Genomic DNA, 22087 nt, shown 5'->3' with positions numbered 1-22087 from the left:
CTGAGTGAATATAAGCCGGCATGCCACAGAGAGAAAATACCTGCTCAAGGCAGCAGATTACTGTGGACGCCAGCATATTGGAGCAGGGGAAGGCAAACGGAAAACGTGAATATTCGTCGATCATGGTGAGCAAATATGTGTTCCGAGTTGAAGAGGGCACTGGCCCCTTAAAATCGATGCTAAGTCGTTGCATCGGTTGGGTTGCATGTATGAGTATACCATCTGAGGGGCGGAAGAACTGAGGTTTTAATTCCGCACAAAGCCGGCATTCTGAGCATATTTTCTTTACATCTCCAGTGGAAAAAGGGAGATTCCGTGATCGTACGAAATGTAGCATGCGCGTAACGCCAGGATGACACAAACCATTGTGGACATCCATGAGAGTGGAGGATGACATAGTGGAGCAGAATGCCCGTGTGAGGGTGTCCGGGGCCACATTCTCCTTGCCAGGCCGATAGAGAATGGTATAACCAAAAGAGGCCAGTTCCATCCTCCAAAGTTGTATTTTATTATTCTTAATTTTGGTTCGTTTTCGATTATCGAGCATGAAGGCGACTGATCGTTGGTCCGTGATCAATGTAAAGTGCTGGCGAGCTAGAAAATGGTTCCACTTCCGTACTGCCTCTATGATGGCTGTGGCTTCTTTCTCAACCGGAGGATAATGTAGCTCGGCACCTTGTAAGGTCCTGGACATAAATGCTACAGGACGACCTTCCTGATTCAGAGTAGCCGAGATCGCCACCTCCGAGGCATCACATTCAACCACGAACGGGAGATTCTCATCAATGGAGTGAAGAGCCGCTTTCTCCAACTGTTTTTTGAGAAGGTTAAAGGCTGCAACAGCCGCTGTTCCCAGTGGAAATGATCTAGCATGCAGCAAGGGTTGGATTTTGTCCGAAAAATGAGGAATCCATTTAGCGTAGTATGCAAACAGACCGAGAGCCCGACGTAAAGAAGCTGGATTCTTAGGTGACGGGAGCTCTTGGAGCGGGCGAAGTCTTTCTGGGTCTGGCTTAATGATACCATTGCCTACGCAGTAGCCAAGGATGTTGATGGTCGGTTGCGACTCAACAGATTTGGATTCATTCAGGGTCAAATTACGGCGATGGAGGGCATCCCGAAATTTTTGGAGGTTGGAGTCGTGTTCCTGTCGATCGTGACCTGCAATGGTAATGTTATCAAGATAGGGAAAAGTGTCCCTTAGGTTTTCCTGCTTAACCAGGCCATCCATTGCCCGTTGAAAGACAGCCACTCCATTAGTAACCCCGAATGGGAGGCGACGAAATTGGTACAGCCGTCCATTAGCCTCAAAGGCTGTGTACTGCTTATCTGAGACCTTCAAGGGTAACTGATGATAGGCACTTTTTAAATCGTAAGTTGAGAACACTTTGTATTCGGCCAGTTTATTAACCATATCATCAATGCGTGGCAATGGGTAGGCGTCCAAGTCGGTATATTGATTGATGGTTTGCGAATAATCGATGCATAGTCGCTGTTTGTGAGGTTTTAGAGGGTTCTTGACAATGACGACTTGAGCCCGCCAGGGCGACGAATATGGTTCAATGATATCCTCTGCTAGAAGTCGAGAGATTTCAGCCGCAATAAAAGATTGGTCTTCCTGATTAAAGCGCCGCGATTTCGTTATTATCGGTTGGCATTGAGGCGGAATACTGGCAAATAATGAGGGTTCATCAAGTGAAGCTGCTGATAATGCACAAAATGGTAATTTAGACGGTATATTAGAAATAGTAAGTCCGGGTTTGGATCCACCAAACTCAATGGTGAGTTTCTTATGCTGTTTTTGGAAGTCCAGCCCTAAGAGGAGATCACTACATAAGTCTTTGAGCACCGAAAGCCGGGTGGAGGGATACATACGACCATGAAGTGTCATATCAACAACACAAAAGCCGGAGATTCTGGTATTAAGTGATGACTGGGCCATCGCAATTGCCTGGTCCGATGGGAAGACATGTAGTTTCAATTTCGCAACAATCTGTTCCTTAATGAAACTATCAGTACTTCCTGAGTCAATTAAGGCATCTAAGGTATGCCCTTTAATTGAAATTTTTGTGGCTGCCTGAGACAGGTTCTGTGGGCAAGCAGCTGTAATTGGTGTCGTTGCACAGAGAGTGGCTAAAACTCTCGGTGTGCTTCTTCGGGAGAGAGCTCGAGAGGAAGCTTGATAGGTCCTAGCTGGAGCATCTTGATAGGCCCTAATTGGGGCAGTTCGGTAGGCCTTAGCTGGATTGGCCCTCGTAGAGGCCCTTGATAGGCAAACTTTAGCAAAGTGTCCTTTTTTCCCGCAATAACTGCAGATTGCATTGCGAGCAGGGCAGGTTTTCCTAGGGTGAAAAGCATCTCCACAAAAGAAGCATTCCTTCCTAGATTGCCAAGAGGCTGCTAAAGTGGGGTCGTCCTCCTCTTCTTCATCAGAATTATCAGAATTAGATTCCCCCATGATAGGGTTCACCTGAGACCGCTTGAATTGTCTGGTTGCAGCTACAGCAGCAGATCGAGATCTGGGCAGCTGATAGAGGTCTGCATTTCTCTTTGCCAAATCCAGTGAACAAGCTAGGTCAAAAGCTTTTTGTAGCTCAAGTGTTTTACTTTCTAGTAGACGCTGGCGTATAAATGGAGAGGCAATCCCGCAGATGAAAGCATCACGAATCATTTCTTGGCGGTACAGCTCAGCTGAGGCTGCCTGAAAGTTACAATCTACGCTGAGCCTGCGAAGTTCTTGCAGGAATTCGTCAATTGATTCCCCTGGCCCTTGTCGGGCTGTGGCCAGTAGATGTCTAGCATAGACCTCATTTGGGGTCTTCGCATACAGTTTCTTAAGTGCCCGAATCACCTCTTCGTAATTATCCCATTCATCAACATATTCGAACACTTTTGGGGTCACATAATTGACAAGTATCTTCAATTTAGCAGGAGCATCCACTTTACATTCATCCAGAAAATTCTCAAAAGTACGATACCAATGCTTCCATACCCTGCCAGCTGCTGGTGTATTCGGGTCCAAGTCCAGACGAATAGGTCTAAGGATTTTCTCCATGATGGGTGGTTCCCTGGATCCTTAACTTCCGAGTTTGTCTGAAGGTCTAGTATTTGTCAGTGTAAATACTAAGTTACTTAAATTGATGTAAGAAAAAGGAGACTTACCATCAAGTAACTTTAAAGTAAGCTTTAAGTAACTTATAAACACACTATATACAAGAGAGGTCTTTACCATGCCTCTGGTAGAAGCCTCTTACAATACTGAACAGACCAGTATTTATACCAGTCCAACAGGAAGTCACATATGACAGGAAGTGAGGTATGTACACAGTTCATAGTTCATAGTTCACAGTTCACAGGAAGTGATGACATAACTTCCCGGAAGTTATTATTTTTATCACAGTTTGCATCTGGGCAGGACCGGGACCGATGTCCAAGGGGAGTGTTTGCTAGTGCTGTTGGGGAGGGTTTAAACTAAAATAGCAGGGGGTTGGGAACCTGTGCAGGGAGACAGAGGAAAGGGAAGCAAGGATAAAAACAAAAGACAGGAAGGAGAAAAGCAATAGTGGAAGTCAGAGAAATCAAGGGTGTAAATCAAACATGGCCGCAGTAAACAATAATTCTAAAAGGTCGAGGAGTGTTAAAAAAACAAGCCTGAAGGCTTTGTGTCTTAATGTGAGGAGCATTCATAATAAGGTGGATGAATTAGCTGTGCAAATAGATGTAACGGATATGATATAATTGGGATTACGGAGACATAGCTCCAGGGTGACCAAGGCTGGGAATTCAACATCCAGGGGTACTCAATATTCAGGAAGGACAGGCAAAAAGGAAAAGGCAGTGGGGTAGCATTGCTAGTTAAAGAGGAGATTAACACAATAGTAAGGAAGGATATTAGCTCTGATGATGTGGAATCTGTATGGGTAGAGCTGAGACATACCAAGGGGCAGAAAACATTAGTAGGAGTTGTATACAGACCCCCAAACAATAATGCTGAGGTTGGGGATGGCATTAAATGGGAAATTAGAGATGCGTGCAATAAGGGCACAGCAGTTATCATGGGTGACATTAATCTACATATAGATTGGACTAACCAAATTAGTAACAATACTGTGGAAGAGGAATTCCTAGAGTGTATACGGGATGGTTTCCTGGACCAATATGTCGAGGAACCAACTAGAGATCAGGCCATCTTAGACTGGGTATTATGTAATGAGAAAGGATTAATTAGCAATCTTGTTGTGTGAGGCCCCTTGGGGAGGAGCGATCATAATATGATAGAATTCTTCATTAAGATGGAGAGTGAAGTAGTTGACTCAGAGACTAGGGCCCCGATTTTCGGGCAGCTGTCGGGCGGCTTTTCATGCAGCCGTGGTCCGAAAATCGCGGAAAAAGTGGGTCGGGACCCCCCCCCCGCCTGATTCCCCACCCTGTCCGACTTTCGGACCGCCGTTTCCACGCGCCCCGCTTCAGTCCCGCCCGCCGCTGGCGGGACTGTTCGTCGGAGCACTAATCACCAATGATCACCTTGTTAAGGATGATTTTCCCGTGCCGTTGCGACTTTGGGGCTTTCCCCACCTGAAACCCACCTGCGGGGAACCCCGCCGATGAGAGCTGGCGTGAAAACAGCTGGCTTGCTTGCTTGCAGCAGCAGGTCGCTGAGGGCTGAAGAGATTTAAAGAGGCAGCATTTGCAGGCTGCAGGACCTTGTTGATCAAGGCTTGGGGGAACTATTTGAAGCCTTAGGAGCAGCTGCAGAAAGTTGGAGCCTCACACACTTCTTCAGTGTGAGCTCCTGGGAAGCCCCTCTCACCACCCTAACTCAGGACCTCCTCAACCGAGGCATCTGCTAGAAGCATGGGAGGCCTTTGGCACCTTCCCTTCCTGGCATTAGAGGATCTCCAACAGCAGAGGTGGCAGCAGCAGAACCAGGAACAGCAGGATGATTACCAGGAGCACCAGGCTGCTGCTCACTCACCTGAAGCTGCACAAGCCAGAAGGGGCCAGCGCTTGGAAGTGGCTTGAGAGCACCTTGCTGCGCTTTAGGGGGCCAGTGGGACCCGTTTCTGCACTGGCAGTCCTACTCAGAAGGACTTCCATGAAGATCTGGTTTCTCTGTTCAACAGAAGGCCAACGCTCCTCAAGAGATGTCATTCTCTTATGAGCACTCACCATGTTTTCCGTATGCTGGCGAGTTATCTCCTCCATGGAGGTTGCCAACCTTTCCATGGTGCTGCGTTCATGCACCAATGACTCCACAAAGGCTCTGCTCATGGTCGCTATGGACTCCTCCATTCGCTCCACACTCGCAGCGACCATGGAGACAAAACCTGCCAGAGACTCCTGCATCTGTGCATGGAGATCCATCACCTCTTCTCTTGCGGATAGACCCAGAGGCAGAGGGTCGAGATGCAGCGCAGCTGAGCTGAGCTGGCAGAGCCCTGCGCCCTCCGACGAGGACTCTCCACTGCTGTCCCTGTCTCCAGTATCTGCTGAGGCTCACTTGTCAGCTGTGAAACACCAGGTGACAACACTACTCCATGTCCCGAAGGTCCCCCCGAGGTGTGAGTGTCTGCGCTGGTGCTGGGTGCGTTTACTTCTGCTGACGCTGCACCCTCAGAGGTTGGAGCTTCCTCTGAGGAGTCTGGCTGCACAGCCTCTTCCTCCTCCACAGTGAGGACGGGGGCTCTGGATGGTACTGTGGGGGAGTGAAGGAAGGAGTTACAGATGTAATGCCAAGGTTCCTCTGGTGACTCCCAGCGAGTTGGCATCTGCTGACACCTGCATCCATGCAGCATTGGTCTCAGTGGGAGGCCTCTTCCTCCCTGACCTAGGGAAGAGGACCTCCTTGTGGGCCCTAACCCCATCCAATAATGCCTACAGTGAAGCCTCGTCGAATTTGAAGGCAGCTCGGGGTCTGGCACTGGCCACAGCTGCTGCAGGCTCCTCTGCCATCCTGTATGGTTCATTTGGAAGCCTTCAGAGGATGCAGTGCTTGCCATGGACCTTGAAAGCACCACGAATGATGACATCATACTGTGGGGATTTCTGACTCGATTTAGACAATTAGCAAGGCTTCCCACATGCTGGGAATTAATTGGCCAATTGAGGGAAAATTGCGTGGGGCTGGCTGACACTTTTTTATGTGTGTCAGAAACCCCACATTCGGGGAAATCCGACCATTCCCCACACAAGCCGAAAATCGGGGCCTAGGGTTCTGAATTTAAATAAAGGAAACTACAATAGTATGAGGTGCAAATTGGCTAGGATGGATTGGGGAATGTTACTTAAAGGGTTGACGGTGAATAGGCAATGGCAAACATTTAAAGATCGCATGGATGAACTACAGAATTTGTTCCTCCGTTTGGCATAAAAATAAAACAAAAAAGGTGACTCAACCGTGGCTAACAAGGGAAATTAGGGATAGCATAAGATCCAAGGAGAGGTCATATAAATTGGCCAGAAGAAGCAGCAAACCTAAGGATTGGGAGCAGTTTAGGATTCAGCAAAGGAGGACAAAGGGATTAATTAAGAGGGGGAAAATAAAGTATGAGAGTAAGCTTGCAGGGAACTTAAAAACTGACTGTAAAAGCTTCTATAGATATGTGAAGAGAAAAAGATTGGTAAAGTCAAGCGTAGGTCCCTTGTAGTCAGAATCAGGGGAATTTATAATGGGGAACAAAGACATGGAAGACCAATTAAATACATACTTTGGTTCTGTCTTCACAATGGAGGACACAATTAAACTCCCGGAGATGTCGGAAAACATAGGGTCTAAAGAGAGGGAGGAACTGAATGAAGTCAGTATTTGTAGGGAAATGGTGTTAGGGAAATTGACGGGATCGAAGGCCGATAAATCCCCAGGGCCTGATAATCTACATCCTAGGGTACTTAAGGAAGTGGCCCTCGAAATATTAGATGCATTGCTGGTCATCTTCCAAAATTCTACAGACTTTGGAACAGTTCCCATGGATTGGAGGGTAGCTAATGTAACCCCACTATTTAAAAAAGGTGGTAGAGAAAAAATGGGGAATTATAAACTGGTAAGCCTGACATCAGTAGTGGGGAAAATGCTAGAGTCCAATATAAAAGATGTAATAGCGGAACATTTGGAAAACAGTATGTTTTGGATCAGACAAAGTCAACATGGATTTACAAAAGGTAAATCATGCTTGACTAATCTACTGGAATTTTTTGAGGATGTAACTGGTAGAATAGATAAGGGAGAATCAGTGGGTGTGGTGTATTCAGAAGGCTTTTGATAAGGTCCCGCATAAGAGACTAGCCTGCAAAGTTAAAGCACATGGGATTGGGGGCAAGGTATTGACTTGGATAGAAAACTGGTTGGCAGACAGGAAGCAAAGAGTTGGAATAAACGGGTCTTTTTCCGAGTGGAAGGCAGTGACTAGTGGGGTACCGCAGGGATCGGTGCTAGGACCCCAGTTATTCGCAATATATATTAATGATCTAGACGAGGGAACTAGATGTAATATCTCCAAGTTTGCAGATGACACAAAGCTGGGTGGGCGTGTGTGCTGTGAGGAGGATGCAGAGAAACTCCAGTATGATTTGGACAGGTTGGGTGATTGGGCAGATGCATGGCAGATGCAGCATAATGTGGATAAATGCGAGGTTATCCACTTTGGTGGCAAAAACAGGAAGGCAGATTATTATCTGAACGGCAATAGATTGGGAACAGGGGAAGTGCAACGAGACCTGGGTGTCCTTGTGCACCAGTCCCTGAAGGTATGCATGCAGGTGCAGCAGGCGGTTAAGAAGGCAAATGGTATGCTGGCCTTCATAGCAAGAGGATTCGAGTACAGGAGCAAGGATGTCTTGCTGCAGTTGTACAGGCCTTGGTGAGACCACACCTTGAGTATTGTGCAGTTTTGGTCACCTTATCTGAGGAAGGATGTTCTTGCCATGGAGGGAGTGCAGCGAAGGTTCACCAGACTGATACCTGGGATGGCAGGAATGACGTATGAAGAGAGATTGGGTCGATTAGGCTTATATTCGCTAGAGTTTAGAAGAATGAGAGGGCATCTCATTGAAACTTATAACATTCTAACAGGACTAGACAGACTAGATGCAGGAAGGCTGTTCCTGATGGCGGGGGAGTCCAGAACCAGGGGTCACAATCTAAGGATAAGGGGTAAGCCATTTAGGACTGAGATGAGGAGGAATTTCTTCACCCAGAGAGTGGTGAACCTGTGGAATTCTCTGCCACAGAAGGCAGTTGAGGCCAATTCATTAAATATATTCAAGAAGGAGTTGGATATATTTCTTAAGGCTAAGGGGATCAAGGGATATGGGTAGAAAGCAGGGACAGGGTACTGAATTTGGATGATCAGCCATGATCGCATTGAATGGCGGAGCAGGCTCTAGGGGCCGAATGGCCTACTCCTGCTCCTATCTTCTATTTTTTTATTCTCCCTGATTATTGACTTCTCTGCTAAGGGAAATAGATCCTTCCTATCTCGACCCCTCATAATTTTATACACCTCAATTAAGTTTCCCCTCAGCCTCCTCTGGGCAGCACGGTGGCATAGTGGTTAGCACTGTTGCCTTACAGCGCCAGGGACCCGGGTTCAAATCCGGCCGCGGGTGACTGTCTGTGTGGAGTTTACACATTCTCCCCGTGTTTGCGTAGGTTTCCTTCGGGTGCTCCGGTTTCCTCCCACAGTCCAAAGATGTGCGGTTTAGGTTGATTGGCCATGATAAAAAATTGGCCCTTAGTGTTAGGGGGGATTAAATACGCGGGGTTACGGGGATAGGGTTTGGGTGGGATGGTTATTGGTATAGGGACCGGGTGCTAGGGTTTGGATGATCAGCCATGATCTCATTGAATGGCGGAGCAGGCTCGAAGGGCCGAATGGCCTATTCCTGCTCCTATCTTCTATGTTTCTAAAACAGCCCCAGCCTATCTAATCTTTCCTCATAGCTAAAATTCTCCAGTCCTGGCAACATCCTTGTAAATCTCCTCTGTACCCTCTCTAGTGCAATCACATTTTCCTGCAATGTGGTGACCAGAACTGTACGCAGTATTCTAGCTGCGGCCTAATTAGTGTTTTATACAGTTCAAGCATAACCTCCCTGCTCTTGTATTCTATGCCTTGGCTAATAAAGGAAAGTATCCCATGTGCCTTCTTAACCACCTTATCTACCTGGCCTGCTACCTTCTCAGTATCCTACCATTTATTGTGTATTCCCTTGCCTTGTTGGATCTCCCTAAATGCATGACCTCACACTTCTCCAGATTGAATTCCATTTGCCACTTCTCTGCTCACCTGACCAGTCCATTCCTGTAGTCTACAGCTTTCTTTCTCACTATCAGCCACACGGCCAATTTTTGTAATTCTGCAAACTTCTTAAACATGCCCCCTACACTGAAGTCTAAATCGTTGATGTATACCACAAAAAGCAGGGAACCTAGTATTGAGCCCTACAGAACCCCACTGGAAACAGCCTTCCGGTCACAAAAACACCCGTCGACCATTACCCTTTGCTTCCTGCCACTGAGCCAATTTTGGATCCAACTTGCCACTTTCCCTTGGATCCCATGGGCTGTTACTTTTCTGACCAGTCTGCCATGTGGGACCTCGTCAAAAGCCTTGCTAAAATCCATGTAGACTACACCAAATGCCTTTTTAAATGACGATTAATACTGTCCCTCAGAAGTTTTTCCAATAATTTGCCCACCACCGTGATTAGGCTGACTGGCCTCTAATTACTCGGTCTATCCTTTTCTCCCTTTTTCAACATCGGCACAACATTAGCAGCCCTCCAGTACCACACCTGTAGCCACAGAGGATTAGAATACAGACTTTCCCACAGGGCTGACTGGATGGGGATAAAGAGTGGGAACTCTTCTTCAGTTTTTGCTTCTTAACCCAGAATAGTGAAACTCATTGTAGCATCTCTGGTTGATCAAGTTTACTCAGCACAGTCCAGGGATTGGGCCTGGGTCCTTCTTAGCCTGTTCCACAGCCCATGGATCGGACCAGGGTCCTTCCTAGCGGTACCACTCAGTACCAGAACTGGTGACACATTTACTCACGGAGCTATTGTGTGAATTATGAGACAAAGCCTTAACATAGGGTTAATTTCTCTAATTTAAAATGATTAGAATTTGTAATTTCTGCCCCATGGCTTCAGTAATGGTTACAGTTAGTCAGAGAATGTGACTATCATATCCGATTAAGATGCAGTATGAATAGTTTTTTTAAATAAAGAAAACCAATCATATTTAAAGTTAGAAAATTGATTTACCTCCTGTGCTTTCTACATGCCTTACATTCATAAGTGCCAAGTGGCCACCATGATACAAGGATTTAAATCAGCCTATTTTTCACACATTGCGCTGGTGGAGGAGACATGAGCTAAAGATGATTGCTGGTCTGCGACTCACACGGAGCAGCCATCAGTAAAGGGGGGGCGGGGTTGGTAATCAGCTTTGTTACTTCTTCAGTCAAAAGCCTCAACCAATGAAAAATAACCACAAAATGAACCTTCAAACAAATTCAGAGAAGCAGACTTCGGGGCTTTTTGTACTTTTCAAACTAAAAACAAATGGCAGGAACATGACCCAGTGATGGCAGGAACAGATATCAGCCATCTCTTGAGAGCGCTCTATAAAATGAACACAACATGTGGATTCAAGCAGCGTTTGTTAGAGTCTGGAGGCAATCAGTGCAGTGGTGTTGCTGGATATTACTGTCAGTCAGTGCAATAAAACAGCAGCATTTGGGGAAGAAATCAAATGAAACACGGGTTCTCTTCTGGTCTCAGAATAACAGATAAATCATCCTTTCCCAGCTTAGCTGATGCCCCCTTTTTAAAAGCATTCCATTTATTCAGAGCAATCCGTCTCTCTCCATTTCCCCGCTGGTGATTTGTTTCTGTAATATTTAGTGCATTTTGACTCAACAGTTTACAATTTCCTAAACTGAAACAGACAACCATTCAGATCAAATCTGAGATCATTCTGTTTTGCAGCAGCTACCATAGTCCAGTTACTTAAAAAAAAGTCATTGAGACCAGCATCAAAATATCATGGGCTCCACCTCCCTCCCCCATCAAATGCAGTGAACAGCAAATCAGATGTTGTACAGTCTGTCATTTACAAGGTGCTGGGAGATTAGCCTTTACTTGCATCTTTAAAATATCTAGTTTAGCATTAATGAGGGGGTCCTGCATGTTTAGAAAAATAAAATGTTTCTGATGCTGGTAAAGAGGGCAAGACTCTTATTTCCTTACTCAACACATCGACCGGGAATTCCCTGGGAGCTGCTCCCGCTCTGCCGCCGTTACTTCACTGGAAACCCAGCATGTAAACTGGAAACCCAGCATGTAAAGAGAGTTTCGGCCACGCCTCCGGAAAAGGTACAGCGGTGAAGCAGGAGCAGCACCAAGGGAATTCTCGACCGTAGCTGATGGCTTATTGTTTCGCTGGGGATGAGCAATTCTGTAAAGTGGATTCAAAAGAGAGAGGATATCCTTTTATTATAAATAGTTTTAGAAAAAAAAATTCTTGCCAAATTTCCTCCTTTCCTCTCCACACCAGTTCGATGGTCACTGGTCAATTTGGTACTTAGGAACAGTAAACTTCTTGAGCCTGTTCCACTATTTAGTTCGATCATGGTTGATCTGTATCTCAACTTCATTTATTCGCCATGGTTCCGTATCCCTTAATACCCTTACTTAACAAAAGTCTATCAATCTCAGTTTTGAAATTATCAATTGACCTAGCCTCATTTTCACCCAAGTAGCCATTATTCTTGTATGGGCCATGACAGCAATTTTCATAAGGTTGCTCAACTGCAGGAGGGGTCAGAGTTGAGCCTGATTCTGTCTTCAGACAACATCCACACATGTACACTTCTGCAGGTGTCGCTGAATACGGATCAGGAGCAGGATCCCTAGCTGATGTTTCCTCTTTGTAACGCAGGCACTGAGGTCAACTGCAACATCCCACCACCGCCCTGGTTGAGATCAACTAACTAAACACAGGCCAGGAATCAAACCTGTGACCTTTCTGCTCTGTAAACATCAGTCACTTACTGCCTAAACTTACTGAGCCACTGGGGGCAAATATATATTTTCACAGAAAATTATTTTTGCAGATGTTGCTGAATATGACTTAACACACGTGTCTTGAAAACTGCAAAGTCCATTCAAAGGTTAAGATATTTTTCAATAAGATCAGTATTACTGTTGTCCATTCTTCAGTTACTTGTACTGCACTTTGCTGCTTAAAATTCTTTTTCGTTAAATGGAACTGATCTTATGCAGTCACATGATGCAGCTGATAGATTTTGCGCTCTCACGTGATCGCACTGGGATTCATCTTTTGGTCAGGATCAATACTCTGCAGGTTTTCTAAGATTGTCTACAGGTCAGGATTCTGTATTAGTGCAGCCTAATTCAATTTCAAAAATGGGGAAAAGCAAAGGCTGGTTGAAGAATGGATGCTCACAGGAATGCATAGTAGAGTATGGTAGTGCAGCAGTTATTTTACTGGACTAGCAATCCAGAGGCTTGGGCTAATAATAATAATAAAGTATGGGCAGGCTCAGCTCTGATGGCCCTCTTGGCCAAATTGCCCACCGACAGGCAAGGTGCAGCCCTGGAATAGTACTGCCATGTGTGGGACCATAGCCATCAGAAGATAGAGGGATAATGGGGGCAATTTTAACGCTACTCGCTCAGCAGAAACCTGGCGGGTGGGCAGTTAATATCGCCCTGGCTCTTACCTGTCTGAAAGCCACAATGATTGGAACATCTGCAATTTTAACCTGCTCTCCTGAGAAGGCAGCAAGGACACACACCCGGAGCCAACAGGGTCCTTCTTTACATATGCATGTTGCGGCCTGATGACATCATTGAGCTCTAACTGTAATTTTAACTCAGGCCTGAGCGGGGAATCCACTTGGATTTAAAATCGTCGCCAATGGGAGGGAAAACTAAATGTACCAAGTCACAAAAGAAACCCTTACCTCCTCAATGCAGTAATTTCAGTCTCTTGACCAGTAGGGCAGACCTTGGCTGCTTGTATTTTGTAAATCTAGGATAAACATCAATCTCTCCTATGTTGTGAAATAAAAGCCATGAGTGAACTCAGCTGATGAAGTGTGCATTACCTGAGCGTATGATTTCGTCCTAGGCTGGGCTGTCGCTCTTGAAGCGTTTCAAATATGTTTGACTGGCGGAGGAAAGCTACAATCTTGTCATTGTATGCTGTAATTGGGAAATAAATTACAATGACAAATGAGCGTTACAATCTTTTTGTTGGCTGATTTGTAGGTTTGCTCTTTCTTCCAACTTTTTTTTCCAGAAGGCACTAACACTTGATGGAGCACGTGTCCACGAGTACTGACAGCCCTTCCACACCTCACCCAGGAGGCCATTCTTCACTCATGTGCCTCAACAGTGAATGTTAACAGTCGATTCATCAGTGGGGCAGGGGTGTCACAGCCAGGCCTGATCATGTTCTCGCCCACTGTCCGCACACAAATGCACTTTCCAGCAGCACACACTGGATAGCAATCAGGAGCACAAATACTGACTGATTGTTCACCTTTTTAATCGTAGGCCCCTAGTAATGGCCCTGCTGTTGCCCTGATTGAGATGAGCTAACCCAGCACGGGCTGGATATTGAAGCTGGACCCTTCTTGGCCTGTATTGCTCAGTACCACCATGAGATGGTGAAAGGTTTGCTTTTTTGGCAATTTTTGTTCAATTGAAGGCTATGCTTAAGATTTTTTGGGACACCAAAAACTTTAGGGAAATTCAGGACCCAGCATAATGGTAGGTTTGTGGTGGAAGGGCTGCAGATTTCCGCCCTCCCCACACCCTGGCTTGCTTATTGAACAACACTGGTTCCCTCCTAAATCCAAGTTTTTACAAAGGATTTCACATCCCCAAAATCTTTACAATGGCACCAAACAGACTCTCCAAATGGCACCGTGGAACCCCAAAAATTGAAGCTAGGGCCCATGGTTATATTTGGCTGCAGAAATGCATGGAAAGCTCATTGAAAATCAGAATAATCTTTCACAACATGCTTTAGGCAGTAACCATTGTGCTTCTTGTTACACCAAAAAAAAATTAAAAAATAATCGTCATCTTCTTACCCACTGGCACGGCATCTTGTTGGTGTTGACTGCGAATGGCTGCCACCAGAGTGTTGGTGGGTCTGGCAAGCAGTGAGGATCCCCGGACACGTGAAACATCAGAAGCCTGCGACAGCAATGCATGGAATAGTGTTTAATCACTGGGATTGGCAACACTTTGGATTTTAGTGACTCTGTTGTCCAACAGAAATTGTTGACTAACCACAGGTATGGCTACAGCATCACAGTTTTAACCACATGCACTACTTTTAGTAGAGAATTTTGTATGCACAATACAGGTAAAATGTACCTCAATGTATATTTACTTTAACAAACATCTATCACCATTCAGTAACAAGGGGAGTAAAACACTCACAATGATACAAAACACTTGCACACTGCTTTTCATCTTACCATTTTACCAACAAATACACAGAAAGGTTAAAGTACACGTGCATAGGCCATGTGAATGTGAGTACTGAGATCACATGCCCAATGACTGTGCCTATTACTCATTTTTTTCTTTACTAATCAGAAAAGCAATTAACCACATCTAAATTCTTAATTAGCTGCTTGTGCCAAGGAAGTAAATTGTAATTTCTTCAGTTTAATACATCCTTGCTAGCTTTTTCAGAGAAGGGAGTAAGGTCCCATCAAGAACAGTGTAGTGAGAGAGCTTGGAATCGAGCAATACTTTGTTTGGAAATAACAACAGAAAATGCTGGAAAAACTCAGCAGGCCAGGCAACATCCATGGAGAGAAAATAGAGTCAACGTTTCGGGTCAAACCCTTTGTCAAGACTGGAAAAGCACAGGAAATGAAATAGATTAAGAGGCCAGGCTGGGAGAGAACAAAAGAGAAGTGAAGAGACATTAAGAGGTATTCAAAACGAGACAAGATGGTGATAGGACTAGTGGAGACAAAAGACGGCTCTAGATTAGGTGTGAAATGCGCTGGCAGAATGGGAGACAGCTGCCATGTGGGAGAGAAAATAATGGAGGGGGAAAAGGGCCAAAACAAAGGTGTGGATAAAAAATAAGTAAAAATGTAATGGGGTCCGAGGTTATGATCTGAAATTGTTGAACTCGCTATCGAGTCCGGAAGGCTGTAAAGTGCCTAATCGGAAGATGCGGTGCTGTTCCTCGAGCTTACTTTGTTTACTTTGTTTGGGCCTGGCCCAAAGCAAACTGATACATTCAGATTCCTGCTCTGGCACTGCGCTTAGCTTTAAAATTTACAGCTCATTTCCACAGGTGCCCAGGGAAGAAGCAAGTGACAGCGCATTCTTATTTTCAATAGAACTGCTTCATCTCAATCTTGTTCCAACTGCCTCCAACCACCCCTCTCCCCATTATAAATCCTTGCAGAATCTGTTTAGAAATTTATATAATGTAGCATTGCTACCATAACTCCAATATGGTCAGTTTGCTCAGAACAGACTGGACAATGAGCCCAAGATCATCTGGTCTGTATACCTCGGTTCCACACTGGCCAGTGCACTTATGGACTCAGCCCCTGGGGAGCCTTTACTTGTGGTTTTGTTACCTGTGAGTTATACTTTTGTGGAATATAAACTGTAGCGGTCGAGTTCTCATGCCCTCTACAGTACTGATCTGGCCTTGGCTGTGCTGAACAGTTTAATACTGCACAGCCACCTGCACCTGTCCCATTTCACAACACTAACTATATTCTTACAAATTGCTTATAATAGTTCTCCATAATTATGTATAGAAGTCCAGTACACACTTACCTCCCCTGCACTGTAACTGCGCAGACGCTGCAGATGTTGTCTATGTGTTAAATGGTTCGGCAGACGACCATTTTGCAGTGGAAGCCTAGGATCAATAAATGTTGTTGCACGACTGTTGTGATCAACGAAAAATGACTGGAATAGAGAATATTTCCATTAGGAGAGCGGTATTCCTCATCAACAAACCGCCCATCATATTAATTCAGATATGTTACATAGTATGGAACCCACAATATTCAGAAAAACATATAGGCCCAGAAATTAGGTTCGGGGGCTTGCCGCGCATGCAAGCCCCCGATGTGCACTTACCCGGCGCGCCGACAGCTGAAGCCTGGGCCTGCTTGGAATTCCTGTCACTGTCCCGGTTCAGCTGTCGGCGCGCTGTGCTTGCCTGATCCAGCGGCGTAGTTAGTTCGATGTGCCGGCTGGGATCAGGTGAGCACTGGGCAGCCAATCAGGGGAGGGAAAACTTCATTCATGAGTTTGATCGTAAGAACTGTCAAACTCATGAAAACTACGGGCGCCCAAAACACTACTTAAACTTTAAATAACATTTTAATAAACATCCCACTAATTAAATGAACTATAAATAACTTTAAAAAACTATTTTAAACAATTAATCAAATTTTTGAAAAAAATAATTTTTAAAGAAATCGGGTCTAAAAATAAACTTACCTTACTGTAAAGTCCTTAAAAACAATAAAGCTGTGGAAAAAATGTTATAATTTTAAATAATAGACCACTTACCTTAAAGAATCAAGTCCTTACGTCTCCTTTTTTCATTTCTAAAATGTTGAGGCCCTTGCACACAGGCAAACCTGTCAAAAAGAAGGAAGTTCAACGCGTGCGCGTAGAGTCCTGCGCGCACGCGTTGGACCTCTGAACCCCTTGGAGGAAATGCCGGTTTCCCGCGCATGCGCTGTGCATGCTGAAATCCGGCACTTCCAACGGGCCCGTCCGTACTCACGTGTTGGGACCGGAATTACTGGGCCATAATTTCTTTAAACCATCACAATATATCAAGATGCATTTTTCATATGTAATTTTTGTTATGGCAGAATACGCATTAATTTAGAGGTGGAGAGAAAGAAAAGCAGACAGAAAATTTGAATTTGGAAATAGTGAGCAATGTTATTGTATGCATGCTCAAGCCTTTATCAAATTCCTCTTTCAGCCATTATAACGGAGGAGTTAACCTGTTTGAAATAAGTGGATCAAAGCCTCTGTTAAAGTAACAGAAAGAGGGGTATCATATGAATGTGATAACATTGCACAGAGTTAATACAGAGAATTACATATTACATAACATTTACAGCACAGAAATAGGCCATTTGCCCCAACTGGTTTATGCTCCACACGAGCCTCCTCCCACCCTACTTCATCTAACCCTTTCAGCATATCCTTTTATTCCGTTCTCCCTCATGTACTTATATAGCTTCCCCTTAAATGCATCCAAGCTACTCACCTCAACCACTCCATGTAGTAGCAATTTCCACATTATAACTTAGTCTTAGGAGCATCAACGCTCATCAACTTCCCTAGATTTTGGTCTACTTTGTGTAGTTTGGGTTAATATATACATATCTAGACATTTGCATATACACACATACAAGTATGTATGCACATACATATATACATTCTATAAATCCTTTCCCATTTAAACTCCTCTCAGATGTGTTCTACCAATCTATCCAAGATACCACATTATCACTGCCCGATACACCTCTTTAACTGTCTGCAGCGTTTCTCTTCAGTTTTTTTCCCCAAATAATTTGATGGCATGTAAAGGGCACCCTATACTACAGCATGCCCTTTTTATTCCTTAGCTGAATCCACAGAGACTGTATGCTGAAAACCCTTCCTTATTAACAATTATGATCCCTCTGTTTTTGGTTTCTAAATTCTTCTAAAAATGTTATAACACAGAGGGCTCGATTTTCCAAGCCCCGAGGAGGCGGGTTTGGAGGTGGGAGTGGTGGGAAAATTGCAGAATCGGGGGGCAGGAATCCATCCCGCCCCCAACCCGCCTCCATGCCAATGTCCCAGGAGGCGGGTATCCAACCTATGCTGGGAGCCGAGCCGAGGTAGTTAACAGGCAGTTTTTTGCCTAATCCCTATTTTTGGCCCTGAAGTGTGGGCTGTCCGACGGCTCCGAACCACGGCAAGTTAGCGAGGCGGACCGTCGGTCTGCAGGCGTTGGAGGGGTCGAGATGTCCATTGTGCAGGTGAGTGATGGGTGCATGTGTGCAGAGGTAAGTGTGTGAGGTAAGTGTAAAGTGTTTTAATAAGTTTCACTTACCTTTACTTTCTCCTGCAGGCTTCCTTCCTTCAGTTCTCGGGAGTCTCTCAGCTCACCGGCACAGAAAGCAGAATGGCCGCTGAACTGTCAAAAGCTGCAGCCTCTGCTTTCTGGTCTGGAGAGCTCTCTAACTGAGTCTGAGTAGAAGGACTCAAGTTAGAAGACAGATTGTCTGTGTTTGACAGCTTCACAGAGCCGTCAAACACTGATTTTTCATCTGTCAAAAGCTCTTGACAGATGAAATGTCAATCGCTGATGTCACCAGTAACCAGGTATCCCTTAATTGGTCTGCTGAGCCCGCTGGGTGGGCTTAACAAGGTCAATCAAGGGAAAATAGCGTGGGTTGACCACAAGTCGATGGAGGCAGGGCTACAACCCAAAAAGTGGGAGTCCCGCCTCCAAATGCTCCCCATTGACAAAATCGAGCCCAGAATGTTTAGTTTCCAGTCACGCTCTGGGTGGAGCCAAGCTTCATTTAAATCAGTGATATTATTCTACTGCAGTCATTGCTGTTAGCTTCCCAATTTCATTTGTTATGCTTCTTGTATTAGTGTACATAGACTTTAGCCCTTTTTCTTATTTGCAGACAGTATCCTTCACTACTTCTCTTCTTTTTCTACTGTCATTTCCCCCCTTCCCTTTGTTGCTCGTGAAGCCTTTTTCAAAATCTAAAGTTAACATCTTGGGAGCATCAATGCTCATCAACTTTCCTAGTTTTTGGTCTACTTTGTGTGTCCTCTCTCCTTCCATACAAGTTTAAATCTTCCTCCTCCCTCCAATTAAACCTCTCCACAAAAAGAACATTGGTGCAATTTCAGTACGGGTCACCTCTGTACAGCTTTTGCCTTTCACAGGATTTTCCCAGTACCCCAGAAATCCAAAATCCTCCATTCTTCATGATTTCTTAAGGCATGCATTTATGCCTCTAATCTTCCTCTCCCTAATTACCCTTGAAGTTTTACTCTTCAGCTTTGATCCTAACTACTCAATCCCTACGTTGCACTCGTTCTTCTGTCATTGGTTCCAACATGCACCGTGGCTTCTGGCTGGTCATTCACACTTTCCAAAAGCTTTCCTGGAAGCTCCATATGTCCCTTACTCTAGCAGCTGGGAGGCAACTCACCTTTGGGATTCCCTTTTGTGGCTGCAAAATAGGCCATATATTTCCTAATTATATAATTGCCCCACCACTACCACTCACCTGTTCTCTATTTTCTCTATTCGCCCTGGGTAACAACTTGTGTCATGGTTTTATTGTGGCAACCCTACCCTTCTTAGTTCACCTCAAGGATGTCAAGTACAAGGTACTTATTAGACAAATCAAGACTTACAGTAAAAGTCAGTAAAATGAATCAAGGGTTCATTTTACTGACTCCCCCTGCAGTTGATCACCCATTTCTCTACTTCCCTTATCCTCGCAATCTCTGAAATGTACATCTGTGGGACCTTTCCTTCTCCTGTGCACACTGTGGAGTGTGGTTAATGGGCCAAACTTCCCTTACTTGTCTTACACATTTGTCTTTTAACCAAAAAATAATAATAAAAAGGCGAGAAAAAGAATTCAGCAATGGATTGTTGGAGATTTAGCAAAGAAAAAAAAGTCACTTTGCCTGCCCTTACCTTCTGCTCACTCTGATTCCTTATACAAATTATGCAAGCAAGCTATTTGAGTGTTAAGGAAAAATTCCAGCATTCATCTACTCAGCTCCTGTCAACCCTGGAATAAGACTACAGGAGGGTGAAATTAATCTTCAGCGACAGTGCAAAATGGGCAATAGCGAATCTGCAGCCCGTTTTACATGCTGCCTGGTTTTCTTTTCCATTGAACAGCAGGGTGTAAAGCAGGCTGCCGATACATTATCACCCATTTTGTGCAATCATAGAAGACCAATTTTACCCCCAGATCTTTTTACCATTTGACTAAGTGATTCCTTATGCAAGTTTTGTAAATGAGATTTCTGAATGCTAAAGGTAAAGTGCAGCATTCATCTGCTCTTAAATCCTGTCCAACACAAGACAAAAAAGTATATGAATACCATGGGAGAGTCAGAGGATCACTATCTGCAAAGTAGCAAGGTTAAGCTAAAATTGTACAATTTATCTGCACTGTGAGTCATGCAGTAAGGTAGCACCGTCGACTGAACTGCACCAGAGAAGGAGTTACGCACTATCTGGATTTTAAATTGTAAAGATGTCACACTCTTAGTGAATGCAGAAATATGGTGGAAATTAAACTTTTTGAAAGAGCGGTTTGAGTAGGGGGAGGCAAATTAGACACTCTGAGGCTCTTTGTTGCTTGATTGGGTAGCAAAATTACAATGAATAATACAAAAAATATATCAGCTATTCATTTACTGACACTGACCTGAAGAAATATTCCATTCTCTTGTGCCTAGCCTTTCTTACCTTGCCCTGTTGATCTGTTTTTATCTCCCATCCTCGAGGAAGTTCTAGCTGTGTATCTGCAAACATGTTCAGGAAAGTCACCAAGTCCCTATTATGCTGATACCGCTCAAAATTCCGGGCATCCCTGCGGATCTTCAGTATCATATGCTTCAGGCAAGTACTGTTGGTAAACATTCGATAGGCACTCTGCGAATGGAAGAAGAAGTTTGAGCAGGTCTATTTATGTTACTCTCTGAGGGCAATAGCAAATCATTACGGTGGTGTACTGTCAAATCATGTTCATTTTCCAGAAGATAACAGATGCTTAGGAGTGTTTTATGTAGAGAACAACATAAATTTTGGGATGTGTTATATGGCAATAAGGTAATATGGTTTAAGAAAGATAGGAAGAACTTGCATTTACATAGTACCCTTCATGTTCTCATGACGTCCCAAAATGTTTCACAGTCAATTGAGTACTTCTGTAGCCACTGTTTTAATGCAGGAAAATGTGGCAGCCAATTTACGCACAGCAAGGTCCCACAAACAGCAATGAGATAATGACCAGATAATATGTTTTGACTTTGGTTAAGGGATAAATGTTGGCCAGGACACCGGGAGAACTCATCTTCATGAGTCACAGTGCGGAGCTTGTCTACCATGTGATTCAGGCTACAGAGGTACTGTACTGCATGATTTGTCTTATCAATTTTTAGCATCATTACAGGAAAATATCATACTTTGTTTATATTATCTGGGGAACAGAAGATGGTAGGTGTCAGGTGAAATAAAGTGTGAGCAGTTTCTGAATATTATCTGAGCCCAGAGATGTGTTACAGTCTCAAAGCACTGTGCTGTTTTCTATTCTATTTGATATACGTGACCACCAGATGTGTTGCTTTTGGCTGATGAGGTACTGGTGAACATAACTGAAAGCAAATAGCAGTCAGGAACTAACTGGGCACAATGGGAGACGGGGACAATCTGGACATTGCAGTGTAGGAAGGGATTAACTAACTGTACTATGTCACAATCTAAACCCAGCATGCCATTTGTGATAAGTGCCCATAGGAATGGTAATGGGTTTATTGGGAGAAGGGGAAGTGCAAAGAGACCTGGGTGTTCTTGTGCACCAGTCGCTGAAGGTAAGCATGCAGGTGCAGCAGGCGGTTAAGAAGGCAAATGGTATGTTGGCCTTCGTAGCGAGAGGGTTCGAGTACAGGAACAAGGATGTCTTGCTGCAGTTGTACAGGGCCTTGGTGAGACCGCACCTTGAGTATTGTGTGCAGTTTTGGTCGCCTTATCTGAGGAAGGATGTTCTTGCCATGGAAGGAATGCAGCGAAGATTCACCAGGCTGATACCTGGGATGGCAGGAATGACGTATGAGGAGAGATTGTGTCGATTGGGCTTATACTCACTGGAGTTTAGAAGATTGAGAGGGGATCTCATCAAAACCTATAAAATTCTGTCAGGCCTGGACAGACTAGATGCAGGAAGGATGTTCCCGATGGCCAGGGAGTCCAGAACTAGGGGTCATAATCTAA

The 22087-nt window shown here is 44.6% G+C and overlaps 1 protein-coding gene across 1 annotated transcript in view; it reads right to left on the bottom strand.

Annotated features, from left to right (window-relative positions):
- hecw1b (HECT, C2 and WW domain containing E3 ubiquitin protein ligase 1b) overlaps positions 1–22087 on the bottom strand; it is a 773289-nt gene that overhangs the window by 253268 nt on the left and 497934 nt on the right. Inside the window, exons 14-17 of the mRNA XM_085988048.1 lie at positions 20564–20749; positions 15859–15993; positions 14130–14235; positions 13137–13233 (exon numbers count right to left, since the gene is read on the bottom strand). Of these exons, the coding sequence (XP_085844174.1) occupies positions 13137–13233; positions 14130–14235; positions 15859–15993; positions 20564–20749 (524 nt within the window). The remainder of the gene's footprint in view (positions 1–13136; positions 13234–14129; positions 14236–15858; positions 15994–20563; positions 20750–22087) is intronic.

Source organism: Somniosus microcephalus, chromosome 5 (genome assembly GCF_052327205.1).
Source record: "Somniosus microcephalus isolate GS21.2 chromosome 5, FLI_Smic_1.0, whole genome shotgun sequence".
Classification (NCBI taxonomy): Eukaryota; Metazoa; Chordata; class Chondrichthyes; order Squaliformes; family Somniosidae; genus Somniosus; species Somniosus microcephalus.
Note: the sequence above shows the minus strand (reverse complement) of the source record. Positions and strands in the feature narration are given on the sequence as shown.